Raw genomic sequence first — 15463 nt, forward strand, 5'->3', positions numbered from 1 at the left:
CTCCTAGTACACACGCAAAAAAATCAAATATACTACACCTGGCTGTTAGCAAAGAATATTGTTAAATTCTACAAATTTCACAATCTGCTTGCACATGAATAGGTTCATTTTAAGGCTACAACCTTTTACATTATCAGTCATAATTACTTTTTCAATTAATCAGTTCAGTGGTGGATATTCAGTGGTGTAAAAAAGCAACAAAATAAACTGATTTTCATTAATCAAACAGCATATTTGGTTGACAACATCCCATTGAAAGACCTAGTTCCACTAATTTAGTCAGTTCAGTTTTAAATTAAACTCTACTGAAAATATTGATAATTTGTGCAGCCGCACTGTTGGGTACCATTGGAGGGTCTTGAAAGTTTAATCCAAAATCATATCTTCAACTATAGATAATAATCTATGAATTATGCCTGCATGGTTGCCAAAAAAAATTGAAGTTATTGTGCCTTTTAATTGGTTTACTTATAGCTGAACTACTTCTAACAGTTTATCTGTTCATGTGGTTTTAAATGTACTTTCTCACTTTCCAAACAGAAGATGAAACTGATAAATCTGTGCAAAGCAGAAAATAATCAATTTCGATTGCGATTAGATACACGATGAACATTCGTGAATATATTTATTATCTATATATCTAGAATAAGGCTCAGGGGATAGACCATTAATACATTTGAAAATTTAAGAGAATGAGTGAAGCTCTAAAAGCTAAGTAATTTATGTTTTTTAGTATGTGACAAAAACAGCTGAATGGTCTATTATTTTCAGTGCCTGATTGTTTAGGGATACTATGACTGTAGATGGTGATGTCTTTACCCAGAGACTTGTCTTCACAGTGAGGTTTCCAGTTGACCAGACCTATAGACACAGAAGTGCCTCGTGGATTAATAAACCGTTAATTACCTCTCCCTGAAAACCACAAATTATTGCTTTGCTATTAGTGTGATGAGTTATATATGTGTCAAACCAATGTCAGTTTTACCTCTTTAGAAGCTCTGGTTGTGATTTATAGTGTTTTTCACAAAGATGAAAGAATTAAGTTCAGTTCAGTCGCTTTTTTTATGGATGTAGCCATGTGTGTTGCTAGTTATGAAGGAAAATGACAAAAACAGAGATATGTGATTGGATAATTCTTTCTCCAGCTGCTAATGATGTAAAAACACTGTAAGTTTTTGCATCCAGGAACCAATCAGATCTGGGCAGTGATTTAGAAGTCTGGACTGATATTAGGACATATTATCTTGCATAGTGCACAGTTTATTTTCTCATGTTTGGACTCTTTTAGTAAGATATTGTAGCCTGATGATATCATATAATCGATTGTACTTAAAGGCACCGTAGGCTGGCATGGTAAATGCCTTCATTAATCTCAGTGTATGTTTAAGTGTAAACAGGATCAGTGTACCTCTGTGTTTCCTCTGTGTGTGGTTTCTTCCTCCTCTCTCCATCTCACGTCCTCCTCTTCCCCTCTCGTCCTCGTCGTGTAACAAACAGCATGAAGGAGGTTATAATTGGGAGGTCCAGAGCTCTGCCAGGTGGAACCACTTGTATCTGAATACAGGCTCTCGCTCTCTCTCAAGATCTCTCTTGTATTTTGTCTGTCTACCACTCTTTCTCGTACTTTATTTTTCTCTGTTACAGTCTCACGTACACTCTGTCTGCATTATTAATTTGATACGACAAAGCTGTGCGACCATATTGAGTTTTTGTTTGTCACAGATTCTGCACAGCTTTTCTTTTCACTAACTGTTTTTCTCTGTGAGTCATCCACTGTCTATTCACTACAATACAACTCCAGCCCCCCGTCGCCAAAACCCCCGCCTCACTCTTTAAAGGAACTTTCCAAGCGTTGCCATTACAAGGCGTTCACTTCATTTGCCGTCTTCCTCCTTCCTTCCTTCCTTTCCTCTCCTCCTGTCTCCAGTCTTTCCTCCAAGACAAAGAGGATTCCTTCTCTTCCGTGATCAGTTTTCTGATCATTTTATCTCATTAAAAAACATTTTTAACTGATCTTAAAACCGACCAGGGAGTCAAGTTTTGCTACATTTCCCCCTGATGTCTCTGTACATTCATGAAGAGTTGAACCGTTTCCGAACAAGTTTGAATTTATGGGCTCAAGTTCATTACACATTATTGGACATTTTCATGTCTTTGCTTCATTTCACACTGCCTCTAACTAGTCTTTGGGTTCACAGAATCAGAATCAGGTTTATAGCCAATAGGAGTTTTAACATACAGAAAAACCTGATTTGGTATTTTGGTGCAACAACTAACTTTTAAAAGTATTTGAAAACTGGCAGTATTTAAGGTACTATGTAGTTATACGTAAGCCTAAAATGTGACATAAAAAATCTTTTTTTGCAGTAAATTTGTCTCTAAAACAGATCCTTTACATATGCATGTAAACACATGTGCAGCATTGTCAGAACCCCCCCCCCCCAAAAAAAGGAGTAAAAACTGCTGCTATTATCTTAATAAAAAACTCACCTGCCCAAAGGTTTGTATGGGATAGGGTTAGAGAAAAAATGTTTTTTGAGGCAAAGCTTGTAATAGAATAATTGTAAAGCATTGCACAAACATGCATGTATGAGTCTTCAGCTAACAAGCTCTAATTTCTGGAAAAAAGTGCATGTGTAGAGGCTAAAATACAACCGAAACTGCATCATTTCAAACAAATCAAAAAGTTTCTAAACCTTGCCCTTACCTGCTGGTGGGCAGGTGGGTTTTAAGAGGTTAAAGGAAGAGTCTTTGCTTTTAACAAAGTCTTTAAATTAGGCTCCTTAAGTGGAGTTTCAGTTTGATCCACATAAAACAGACGCATGAGTTACATTTCTGAACATTTTTGTTGTGTTTGACTATGTTCTTCTTCATCCTCCTCCTCCTCTCCCCGCAGGTGATTGATGGGAAACTGGCTCCCTTTCTGTCCAAGGTGATCAAGTTTGCCAGCTCCCACGTTTTTAGCTGCAGTTTGTGTCGAGAGAAAGGCTTCATCTGTGAGCTCTGCCAAAATGGACAGGTCATCTACCCCTTCCAGGAGAACGCCACCAAGAGGTACAGATCATCTTCAGTGACCTTTCTATCATCATTGATTATAGACATGATGGATTCAGATTTAATATGATCTAAAAAACTTGATCCAGTGGAAAGTCAGACAAAACTTAATTAAATTTAACAAAGCAGCGATTCACTTTACTGGATGTGGAAAACTGGTTATTAATTCCATACGTGATGGATTTAGATTTGATATGATTTGAAAAAGTAAAGAAAAGTCAGACAAGATAGAAGGTAGACAGACACTCATTCACCACTGTTTGGTGCAAGACTTGATTTAATGGCATCGAGACAAACAGAGGTCACTTTTTATTATTTCTGAAGATTTAAGTTCCACTCTCAGAAAAATAATTCAAAATAATTCTACCTAAAATCATTGATCTTTCAAAGATCAAAATTCACATTTTTTATTGTCACATTCACAAAAGTCACAGTGAAGAAGTCATCAGCAATGAAAGTTACAACATACTATGATTTTTTTATGTGATTTTAAATAAAATACTATACTATGACTTTTTTCTCGAAATTTGAACGACATACTATACTATGACCTTTTTTTTTTTTTTGTAATATATTTTATTGATTTCACAAGAACTAACAACGAACCATACAGCACAGACATATATAACCAAACTGCAAAATGAAAAATACAGTAATTCGCATATATGAATTGCACATCATACAACATACAAAAATTCACATGGGGACTATACTGAAAAGGGAGAAGAGAGAGAGAAGAAAAAAAAAAAAAAAGTATTCTATGACTTATTGATGAAGGTAAAATATGGTCGCCCTTTCTGCAGCAGGTCAACGAGGTCACCAGGAAGGTGATTCAACAGAGGTTGCCAGATACCATAAAATAAGTCATCATTGCCCTTTAACGAGGCACTGAGGTGTTCCATAGGAAAAACCTTGAATATTTCCCTGTACCACTGTGTAACTGAAGGGGGTTTGTCTTTAATCCATTGAAACAAAACACATCTCCTCGCCAAAAGAAGCAGCTTGCCCATTAATATAAGCTGTCCAGCGGGTAAAGAGAGCTGCCCCTTATGTATATTCAAAAGAAATAAGATTGGTTCCAGCTTTACTGTTTTGTGAAAGATTGAGCTGAGTTCCTTAGCAATATTTTTCCAATATCTGGCTATCAAGGGACATTGCCAAATGCAGTGGTAGTATGTCCCTACCTCTTTTTTACACTTCCCACACAAAGGGGAGATCTGGGGATTTATTTTATTTAGAAGGTGAGGGGTGCATTGTAGCCTGTGTAGAATTCTGTACTGGCTTTCTCTGAGTCTATTACAAGTTAAAGTTTTCTTTATAGATTCAAAGGCATCTGACCATGCGTTGGCATCGAGGTCAGCCTCCAAGTCCCTACCCCATGACTCCATATACCTGCTGGTAGTGACAGGATTCACAGAGTATAGTTTTGCATAGAACAGGGAGATGAATCTTTTACTGTTCATGGCAGTTAGATTAAAATTAAGGAGGAAACTTTCAACTGGGCTGACTAATGGTTGGTCTGTTGGGAGTGTAATACTATGACCTTTTTATGTGATTTTGAACAACATACAATACTATTACCTTTTTGATGAAATTGGACGACAGACCTAAAGACAGATCCTATGACTTTATTTCATTTTGAACGACATGACTTTTTTTCATGAAATTAAACGACATATTGTACTATGACTTTTTTTATGTGACTTTGAACGACTATGATACTATGACTTTTTTTTTTACATTGTTTTGAACAGCATACATATTATGACTTTTTTATGTGATTTTTAAAGGCATACTATGACTTTTTTTCATGAAATTTGAGGACATACTATACTCTGACTTTTTTAAATGTATTTTTGAATGACAGAATATACTATGACTTTTTGCATGCGTGCGTGCATGCATGTGTGTGTGTGTGTGTGTGTGTGTATGAGGGGTATTTTATGCCAGCACACTGGCGTGTGTAAAAAACGCGTGTACAGCGCCTATGACATGACATCAAACCTCTAACATGCGCATGTAAATTCCATTCACTTTCAATGGACAGACGAGCGTCACGCAGGTGCTCTCCGCCCTACATCATCATAAACAACACAACGTAGAGTTCCAGGGTGTGGAGAGGCTCATCCCACACGTGCCGGGTTACAAATACAATCATACATTTATTTCCTTTCTTACATACATGTTTATATTTTTTGTAACAAAATATGTTTTTATCAGACTTGGCTGGGTGAGTAAAATGGGTGGGTCAGGCCTATTACTAGCTATGTGTCCACTATGTGTAACAGCTGATCTGTGTAGGTATGCTGCAGAACATAGAAAATGAATAACTGTCAGGTCCTGATGATCCAGTGAACCTTGTGCGTAAATGCGCACAGCCTCTTCCTCAGTTTGGTGTCCGAGCAATGGTCCAGTCCTGATATACTGTTATAGGTGTACAGGCGTTATAGGCGTTAACACGTGTGTGTTATTGTCCGAAAGCCAACGCTTCAGACTCCTTAACGTGTGCATGTGTAGACTTGAAACAGCCTAAACTGTCTCATCGATTTCTCTTGGTAATACATGAACTGCTTTAATTGTGAAGCGAAGCGGCTGTTAAACTCAAAATTTGTCATCATAAAGTAAATAATAACCCCTTTATTATCTGGTGTACTCGGAATACGCGTGTCTGTACACACGCCTATTTATCAGTCTTTATGCAGGCATAGGCAACGCGTTTAAGGTGTTTCAGTATAGTGCGCTGGCATAAAATACCCCTCATAGTGTGGCTGTGAGTGCGCGAGCGTGTGTGTGTGTGGACGTTTACTTGCGACACGGACAGTTAACACAGTCCAGAGCCTTGTCCTCGTCACTGAAACTGAGAGACAGACAACAGAGAGATAAGAGCCGATCAGGACTGATTCCTAGAAGAAACACTGGCACACTGTCTGTGCTATCACTCACACACATACACACCTTCCTTGTTGAGATGTGTTTTATGACTTGTGAAGGAAGTGTGAAGTGGTAACTGATAGCAGCTGTATCTACTGTACTTACTGGAACTGAGCGGGACTCTGTTGACTCTTCATCACTTGGACACAGGGTGCAGGAAATTAGCAATAACTGCATGTGAATAGCACCATAATTAATAATTTCAGTCAATTGACAGGTCACTGAAGTCTCTGCATTGAAATTGTAATCACTTCACTTGCCCATTAAGTTGTCTTTCACATTATAGTTTATTTTTTATTCTGCAAGAAAATATTGTCTTTTTTTTCTTAAAAGGTGAATTTTTTTGTTAGTCTTGCTTTCATAGTGATAACTTACTTAGTTTAGTAAGTGAACTATTGTGGAAGTGAAATTGAATTATGTCATTTTTGTTTTCAAAAGTTACTTTTTATTTTGTTTTATTCATATTTAACAGGATTAACACTTGAAAATCCAGCAAAAAAGCAATATGTGGTACCTAAAGCTACATTTTAACATTCTTACCTATATACTGGTTACAGAATGTGTTTTCAAAGGTTACCGTTTATTCAGTTTCTGTCTAGTTTTCGCTGTGAAAAATGGTGGTTGAGAAATAGTTTTTGTTGACAGAAATTAATACTAAAAGAGTGTTTAATACTCTTTTATAAAATTATTTGAAATCGTTTCGGAACTGTATGTTCAAATATGTGACAAAATGTTTTGGGTTTAACAGATACGTGGTTTTAACCCATTGACGCCTAAAACTGCCTGTAAAACCTCTGGCCGATTTTAAAATCAGCCCCTAAAACCGTAAGAAAAAAAAATTTTTTTCCGGAAATTCAACAGAAGTGTCAACGCTTCTACTAAACAATAGATTTTTCAGCCTCTGTAGCAGATAGAAATGAAATTCAAAAAGTATTTAAGAGCTTATACAAATACTACAAAACGACGTATCCGCTTTCCAGGCTTCAATGGGTTAATCCTGTTTTCCCTCATGAAATAAAAAGGTTGTAATTGTGACTCACTGAATAAAAAATGCTTATTGATCTCTGTGTGTGCAGGTGTGACGGCTGCGGCGCCGTGTTCCACACCGAGTGTCGACAGAAAGCTCAGCCATGTCCTCGCTGTGTCCGCCGGGAGCTGCACAAGAGGCCGTCCTCCTTCTGGTCACCTGACGACGACAGCCCCGGGTGCTTTCACCTGCCGTACCAGGACACCTGAGACACCAATAACACACACACACACACACACACACACACACACACACACACACACACACACACAGAAGCATTAACAGTTCAGGTGCTGCCAGGCCATGACGCTGGACAAAGTGCCTGCTTTATAAGATTGTGCGTTTCTCTCGGACAAATTCTGTGACAGAGTTCGGACCGCCTGATGCATCGTCAGGTTTGTGTTTTAGTTTGTGTACCTGCTAAGAGACACACACACACACACACACACACACACACACACACCTGAGCCCAACCCCCTTTTGTCCTACTGTAAAGAGCAGGGAGAATACCAAGTGAAGAACTGCTGCGCCAGGCTTCACAGACTCAAACATCACGTCAAGTTCATCCTCCGTCATCTTCATCACTCTTCCACTTCACGACACGAAACTAAAAGTTGGAACATTTTAATCTAACCAACGTCTTCCAGCACAAGTTTGGTCAATGGACACAAAACTAACAATTTAAGCGATTGATTAATAATTTACCAAAAGGCAAAGCACCCTCTGGTTCCAGCCTCTCAAATGTGAAGATTTGTTGTTTTTCTTTTGTTTTTTTGTTTCCTTTTTTGTCTTTGTTTACAGACTAAATGATTAGTTAAGAAAAAAAGGACTAATCTATGATGAAAGTCAACATTACAGCTCATGGTAAAGGCACCCATAACTGTTTCAAGATGAAACTCTGGCACGCTGTAGATTTGAAATGTGGCTGTGAAAAGTTTGTATTTTCCTTTTTTACAGAGAACAGCAGCTGTTGTCGGTGTGGATTCATGTCTGTTACGATGGAATCAAAAATTAAAGGATATTTTCACATTTCTCTGTCTTAAAACAGAAATCTTGTTCTCATATGAGCAGTGACACAGGTTTTGTCTGCTGTAATAAATCATCCTGTTCATACTGGCAATTTTAAAGGATCAGTTTCTAATTGATTTCAGTGTAAATTGATATGAGGCTTCAGCAATTTATTGTATTTTAGCAGTCTGGAGTTGCTTTTTGTAAATGTGTAATGAGAGTGCCTGTTATTTATTTAGCACTTTCCAACGAAAGCTTCTCAGGTGGTTCTGTGTAACAAATCATTCGGCAGTATCTAGTTACATCAGTCAAATCAAGTTGGAATTTCCAAAGTTTCTGTCTGTTTAGAAAAATATTTTGTGTTTCTGTATCAACTCAGTAACGAACCGTAACATTTTGTTTAAAAAAAAGACACTTACAACTATACTTAAAAGTAAATATCATTGATAGATTAAACTCAGATGGCTTAAACCTCATAAAAACTTTACATAACCTTTGAAAATACGAAAACTGTGGAATTCATCCTCTGACATTTGCATTAAATCTCTGATAGCAAAGCATCTTTTAATGGCCAGTATGAGCAGGAAGAAATGATTACAGCAGAAAAACCCTTTACATGAGGGTGTGTGAGGAATGTTTTCAATTGAAAAAATGCTGGAAAAAATGTGTCCTTTAATCAGTTCATCAATAGAAGCTTGTCAAACTACTCCTGTAGCACAATCCACTATTTCCTCATCAGACCTGTGAGACACAATCTCATTATGATTCACCAGGAGTGTATTTAGTCATATTTTGAGGAATGTATGAATGAACATATTATTCAAGCTTCTGTGGAGGTTTTGATGATTTTTTACCACCATTGTAACTGACTAAATCCAAACTTTTTACAGCCATATTCAGATCTTCATTGAGGGGTATTTGATTACATTAGATTGGGCTGTTATACCAATAATAATAATATAATAAGTAGTTATAAACAATTGCTGTGAAGTATAGACATCCTTTACCTTAAACAGAATTATTTAACTCGTAGATGTGGAATGAAAGATGTTTTTACTCATTTTAAATCAGTGTTCTTTTAACGTAAATTATTTTAAAAAGGGACTCTGTCCGTCTGTCTGAGCACATTTTTCTTCCCTCCATGAGTCTAATTGTAAAATAACAGGGGCAATAATCTACTGTAACTTCTTTCATTGTTGCCTTTCACCTCCTCTCTCCCTCTGTGATTCTACTTCCTGTTGTGCTTTATTCATGCAAAATCTTTCGAACATGATAGCAGCTTTAGCTTTTAGTATCTCTATGCAACCTAGATGGCCTTTATAACCCACTGCTTTCACGTGTAAAGGTCTGGAGACACTTTAGTTTACATTTTCACTGCTGCACCAGCTATGTTTCCATCCAGTTCTGAGGCAGATTTTACTGAAACATTAGTAAAATACATTTTGAGTAAACATTAGTCAGGTTTGTAGCTGATGAATCAAAAAACAAAATCAACCAATCAAGGAAAACTGAAAATAATTTTATAAAATTATGCTATTTGAAGGGTTTTGCTTTTATGACTTTGTTTATATATATATATATATATATATATATATATATATATATATATATATTGATTGATTGATTGATTGATTGATTGATTGTATTATTTGTTATACAAATAAAAATAAAATGTTTCTCCAAACCCTAACTGTTTGGAGGAAAAAGTTCTGCCTCAGCTGATCTTTTAAAGCTGCAGTCCCTGGTTTTGTTACAGCTTTTGAACATTTTCAGTTCAAGTTGATTTTAAAGATCCACAACAACATTTTGGGATCTTTTTGGCTTTGTAGCAAAGTCATGAATTGCAGCTTTAAAGTTTCCAGAATTTATTAAAAATCTGGATGGAAATATAGCCGCTTTTTCTTCCTGCTAATTGTTTACGTTTTTGCACTTTTTGTTGTGTCAAGTCTTTGCTCGTCTGCCTTTATCATTATTTTCCGAATTGTTTGAGCCATAAAAAAAATGTGTTAACCTTGAAGGGAATTTATGTGCAAATGAGCTTCTGCGATCAGCAGTGGGTTTATTCGTGAATATGTATTTTTGACATTGGATTGACAGATATTCATGTTTATGAAGCATGTAGGATACTGTAGACCAAAACTAAATAACCCTGTGTAGTTAAAAAATATGGCAGGAAAAGTGCACCGATGTGATAGTTGATTACACTTTATTTTGTTTATTTTATTTTGAAGGTCATATCTGCAGTCATGTCAGCTGATATTAAAAATGAAATGTTTAAGTTATTGTTGACTGATTGATCCTGCTGCTTAAAAAATGGATGGAAAGGTTGAAAAACCTTTCGTTGAAGTATTTTTGATATATATTTTCACTGTTTGAAGTTTTATTTTATTTTTTACCTGGTTGCTTATTGTTTGTTTTGTTTTTAATCATGTTATTCACTTGTTTTTGAAGCCCAGCAGGTTTCAGGGATCTTCATTTTATACAAAATTAAAACTAAAATTAGACAATAAAAATAGGTAGTTAAAATATAAAATAAAAGTCAAAAATAATGAAGAGGATAAAAAAAAACTGAATTGTTTTTTTTTGTTGTTTTTTTAGAAAAATCGGTTATGAATTAAAATTATTAATTAAACATATATCAACTAACTAAATAAATGTATTTTCACATTTTATTTTATTAATGATAATTTTTTTAATTTTTACTATTTTTTATTGTTAATTGATACATTATTATAATTTGTGAGTAACTATTTGGTTTACAGGTCAAACCAAACTGCAAGAAATTGAATATTTAATTAACACATTGCACCAAACTGTTTGGCACAAATAGTTCCTGTTGTATAGGAAATTGATGCTTATTCAACATAATTAATTACTAATTTGTGCTCACAAATTAAACAAAAAAAAAACCTGCATTACCTGCTGGGCTCTGTAGTCTGCCTCCATGTATCTGCAGTAGTTGACTTGTAGACTTGTGCATCTGTTCACTTTAAAAGTTTTTTTTATTTATTTGGTTGTTTCATGCAGCATGTTCATCTGTTTATTCATACGATGAAGGTTTTTGTTAAGTTGATTTTGTTGTGAATGATGTTTACCTGTTACCCTCCATGCTCAGACCTGTTATATTTTGGTGACAACAGAAAACTTAAAGAACAAATCTTTTCTAAGTGTTACCAGGATGAAACATGAACAAGTCGTCACATCAGGAGTGTGTGCATGCAGTACTGAAATAATGTTTATGTTGTCGGCACATTTCGATCACTGCAGTATGTTTAACTTGACGTGTTTGGAGAAGAATATATTGTACAGTATTTAAGCAGAGTAACTGGACTGAAACTCTTCTCTCTTTTTGCACTTTTTAAGTTATTGTTTCTTTCTTTCCATTGCAGCCAAACTTCTTATGCAAACACAGGGAATTGTTTTTGTGATTTTATCCTCCCGACTGGTTTTTGTTCAAATTTGTCCGCTAGCCACTGATGCCAATAAAGACAAACTTCTTAATAGTGAAAGTGTTTGAATCCTGTGTGGAGAAAGTGTTCACATTTGGGTTTGTCATTCTTTCATTTTTTATATTTCTCTGTGCAAGTTTATTTTGTGTACTAATGCAGGATGTTCATTATTTGTTTACAGTTTTTCTCAATTGCTAAAACACATTTTTTGAATCCTCCTGTCCTTTTCTCAGAATTCTAAACACAAAACTCTTTTCTCACACAACATTCACAAAACCTCTGATTCTTTTAGCAAAACCATCCCATCGCCTCAAAATAGTTTTACCTGTTCTTAAAACCAAACAATGTTGTCAGATCTTGAACTAATTGGTCAAAATAGAAAAACTGCCAAGCAGTCATTACACACTACACCACAAAATTGAAAACAGTGTTCAAGGCATGTAGCTCATGGAGAAATGTTTACTGGTCACATTACATTACAGTATAGCACATGCATTTTGCATCTCAAAAGTAAAAAAATAAAATAAAATTAAAAAAGATTGCACAACTCAGTGGATTCAGCATTTACTCTGCATTGAAACATAGGTACTGTGAAAAAAATCATCCTGAAATTTACAATTATAAATGAAAGTGTACAGCCTAAAATGCAGCGGAGAAAAACTCCTCTATCGCATTGAGGAATGGAGAGTATGGTGGCAAGTATAGGTTACAGAAATTTGGATTCATATTGACTCATTCTCTCACTCTGACAGCATGGTGAAAACACAGCATGGTGTGATCAATTTTGAACTGTTGTGTTCACTGGATGACCCATGTGTTTCATTTGTGTTCATGTTTTGTCATTTGTTGTTACCATTATGTATCACAAGTGCATCACAGTGACAACTGTGTCTTATTGCAGGAGAATTGTGTTTAGAGTTTTGCAAAAGGAATGACTGAGATCTGCAAATAGTGTTTTACTAGATAAAGATGGTTTTGTCAAAAGGATGTTCGATTCAGGGAATGAGTTTAGACAACTGAGCAATTGATTCACACAACTGGAATTATTGTTTTAGCAATTGAGAAAAACTGTAAGGCAAAATATTTTTCAGAATACCATTTTGAGGACAAATCCCTACCGAAACTGAAAGAAAACCACCTCAACATTCACTAAACACTTCCTGCTTCATGATGGCGTCCACATAAACCAGCAACCCTGAACACAACAGCAGCTCTTGAAGCATCTTTGGCTCATTGTTTACACATCTATAACAAAAGGAAAACAATCTGTTGAATCACAATATCACTGGTGCACATGCAAGTCAAAGTAAAACTGTATCATTACCTCCCATTATGTGAAGCTTCTGTTGAAATAAGAGTTCGGTGCAAATCATTAAACAGAGATCAGTCTTAATAAGCATGGTGGACGATTGTTTTACAGAGAAAATCAGAAAAAAGAGAACAGAATGTCAGACTTTATATTTATACCCATTACTGAAAATGAATTGTTTTCGAGGAAGTTCAACCATCCCGTTCATCGTTACTGATGTTTTTGGTAGAGATCAGATACTAAAATCAGATGAGACGAGACACAATATTGGGTTCACGAGACGAGATTTTAACAGACTTTATTTCACGTTATTTCACCGAGTTGCACATGCATTTTGGAATGTTTTATTATAACTCTTTACATGCATGATGTAAGCATGAGCTTTTGATAAACGTATTCTTCCACAAATTGAAACTAAAACTAAAACTTATAAAAGTTCAAATAAAATAAATAAAATTAAATATTTCTCTTTTTTTTTTTAAGTGCAAGCAATATAAGCCGTGTTTCCTTTAGGGGGAAGAGGGGCCACTGGGAAAGTCTCAGGCCACACCCTCTCAAATATCCGCTCACTCTGTGTGTCTCCATTTCAAAAAGGCTCCAGAGGGATTTTCCATCGTCACGTAATAGCTTAGCAACAGTTTTGACCGTGATTACATAAGCGATGGATTAAACACGGGAGAAGCAACGGTGGCCACCGCTAACTGTGCACAACATCAGCAGCTGATCAAAACATAGCAGCATGGCTAATTATGCACAGCATCTCTGCTGATCATAAACATAGCGATCTTGAATTAACCGGCATCGCTAACTGTGTGCAGTGTCCGGTGCTTGTTGTAAACAAACAGGTTGCTAAGTGAACACCTCCTGCAGCAGCAGCACATACACAGTGTACTGCTACAGAGCTAACTGTTAGCCTCTTAGCAATTTGCAGACTCTGGCTCTGCAGCTGGGAGAGACTGCTGCAGGAGGACTGTGCCGCTTCGATTCGTTCTTACTCTTGTGAAGGAGCCGCCGGCGACGTCATTCTGTCTGCTTGCTGCTTCCCCTTCTTCAGGTCACAAAAGAAGTTGGATAGCTCACAAATCTCGCGAGACAGATTTTTAACGCAACGAGAAATATCGTCACCTTTATTCTCGCAAGATCTCGTCACACCCACAAATTCCTGTTTGACCAACTTTTTGCTTAATTTAGCTACATTTTCTTGCTTGTAAAAAAATAACATTTCACGTTCAGGTTATCAGAGCAACTCAGAGCGTGACGTCGTTATTGCAAGAACCTGCAGAGCTGTTTGCTCCACTGAACTCAACAAAACAGCCTTCTCCTCTTTGTCTCTGCTTTGTTAACGAGCAACTGAAACAACAGGAAGTCAATCACTTGCAAAGTCATGAATACCAAATAAACAATAGCTCAGGGGTAGCATCTTCTCAGGCAGAGCTGGATACCAACCACTAAGAAGTTACTTTCTTACATTTCTTTAACCCCAAACCCACCCCCAGGTAAACAGAGTAGGAAACTTTTTCCACTTCGAGCACTGATTAGACCTAAATGGGCTAAACATCAACACTGTGATTGCCACCAATTTAGAATTAGCTTTGAGCTCAGGTACAGCCCCACAGAGCATGCACACAAATTTTAACATTTTCTTTCCACTACAATTTCATGACAACAAGAATAAACTCAATCTGCAGAATAATAGTGCATGATGTGATTGAAAGCTGCAGAACAGCCAGCCTAAATGGACCTTGTGGTGAGATTGTTGTGTCACTGCTGGTTCCAAGAATGAACCTCCAAACTGAGTTCAATGTTTGTAGAGATGTCACAAGATAATTTGTCAGTTTGCTTGTCAGGTTTGTCTCAAACTGAGCTGACAGAGAAAAAACAAATTGATGTGAATAAAAAGGTGCATGGAAACCTGCCAGAGTGAATATGCATATTGTCTGAGAGCGCAGGGAGCTCAGGGGCTGAATTTTTTGCCTGTGATGTATGTTGAGCAGCAGGCAAATTGAAGCTGAGTGTCGACCACGCTTAATTGTCATCGCCAATTAGTGCATTGTGGGACGCCCACAATGGATCAACTGTAGCGAGTAGAACGAAGTCCTTTGTGCTTCTCCAATGGCCCGCAGGCCAGTCAAGACTCATTTAGGGACCGAACAACGACGGAGCAGAAATGCCAACGAAAATGAAAACAAAAGACAGTTTAAGGAGAAAAAGAGGACGGAGGAAAGAGAAAGAGAGGATGAGGGGGGAGGTGGACAACGGTCGCAGGGGAGTGAAGGACTGGGCCTCTGCTCTCCCAACATGAGAGGAGGGTGCATGGCTTTGACACACACACACGCACACACACACACACACACACACACACACACAGAGTGCCCCCCCCCCCCGACATTTAGCGAGCTGCTTCACAAAAGCTGGCAGGGCCCCAGTGTTCCCAGTGACCCGGTTGTTCAGAGGCTCGTTTGGCCACGTTGGAGCTTTCAGCAGGTTTCAGTAGAGCAGATTGTCTGTGTGCTTTTGTCAAAGTTATACACTGTTTTTCTCCAGCTCAAATCCTTACCAACATGTGTCTGCAATTAAGCATAAAAACAGCTTCCTGACCAGGATTTAGCACCGTACAAACAAGGAATCAGTGAAGCAAAAACAAGGAGAGATTAGTTCTTCTAAAGGTATATTTTAATCTCTCAA

The 15463-nt window shown here is 37.0% G+C and overlaps 1 protein-coding gene across 1 annotated transcript in view; it reads left to right on the forward strand.

The window, feature by feature from the left end:
- The window catches only part of plekhm3 (pleckstrin homology domain containing, family M, member 3), a 42631-nt gene extending 35410 nt beyond the window's left edge, over positions 1-7221 (forward strand). The window contains exons 7-8 of the mRNA XM_059343612.1: positions 2897-3054; positions 7062-7221. Coding sequence (XP_059199595.1) covers positions 2897-3054; positions 7062-7221 — 318 coding nt within the window. The remainder of the gene's footprint in view (positions 1-2896; positions 3055-7061) is intronic.
- Positions 7222-15463: the final 8242 nt, after the last annotated feature.

The sequence above is a fragment of the Centropristis striata genome, chromosome 10 (assembly GCF_030273125.1).
Source record: "Centropristis striata isolate RG_2023a ecotype Rhode Island chromosome 10, C.striata_1.0, whole genome shotgun sequence".
In the NCBI taxonomy this organism is placed as follows: domain Eukaryota; kingdom Metazoa; phylum Chordata; class Actinopteri; order Perciformes; family Serranidae; genus Centropristis; species Centropristis striata.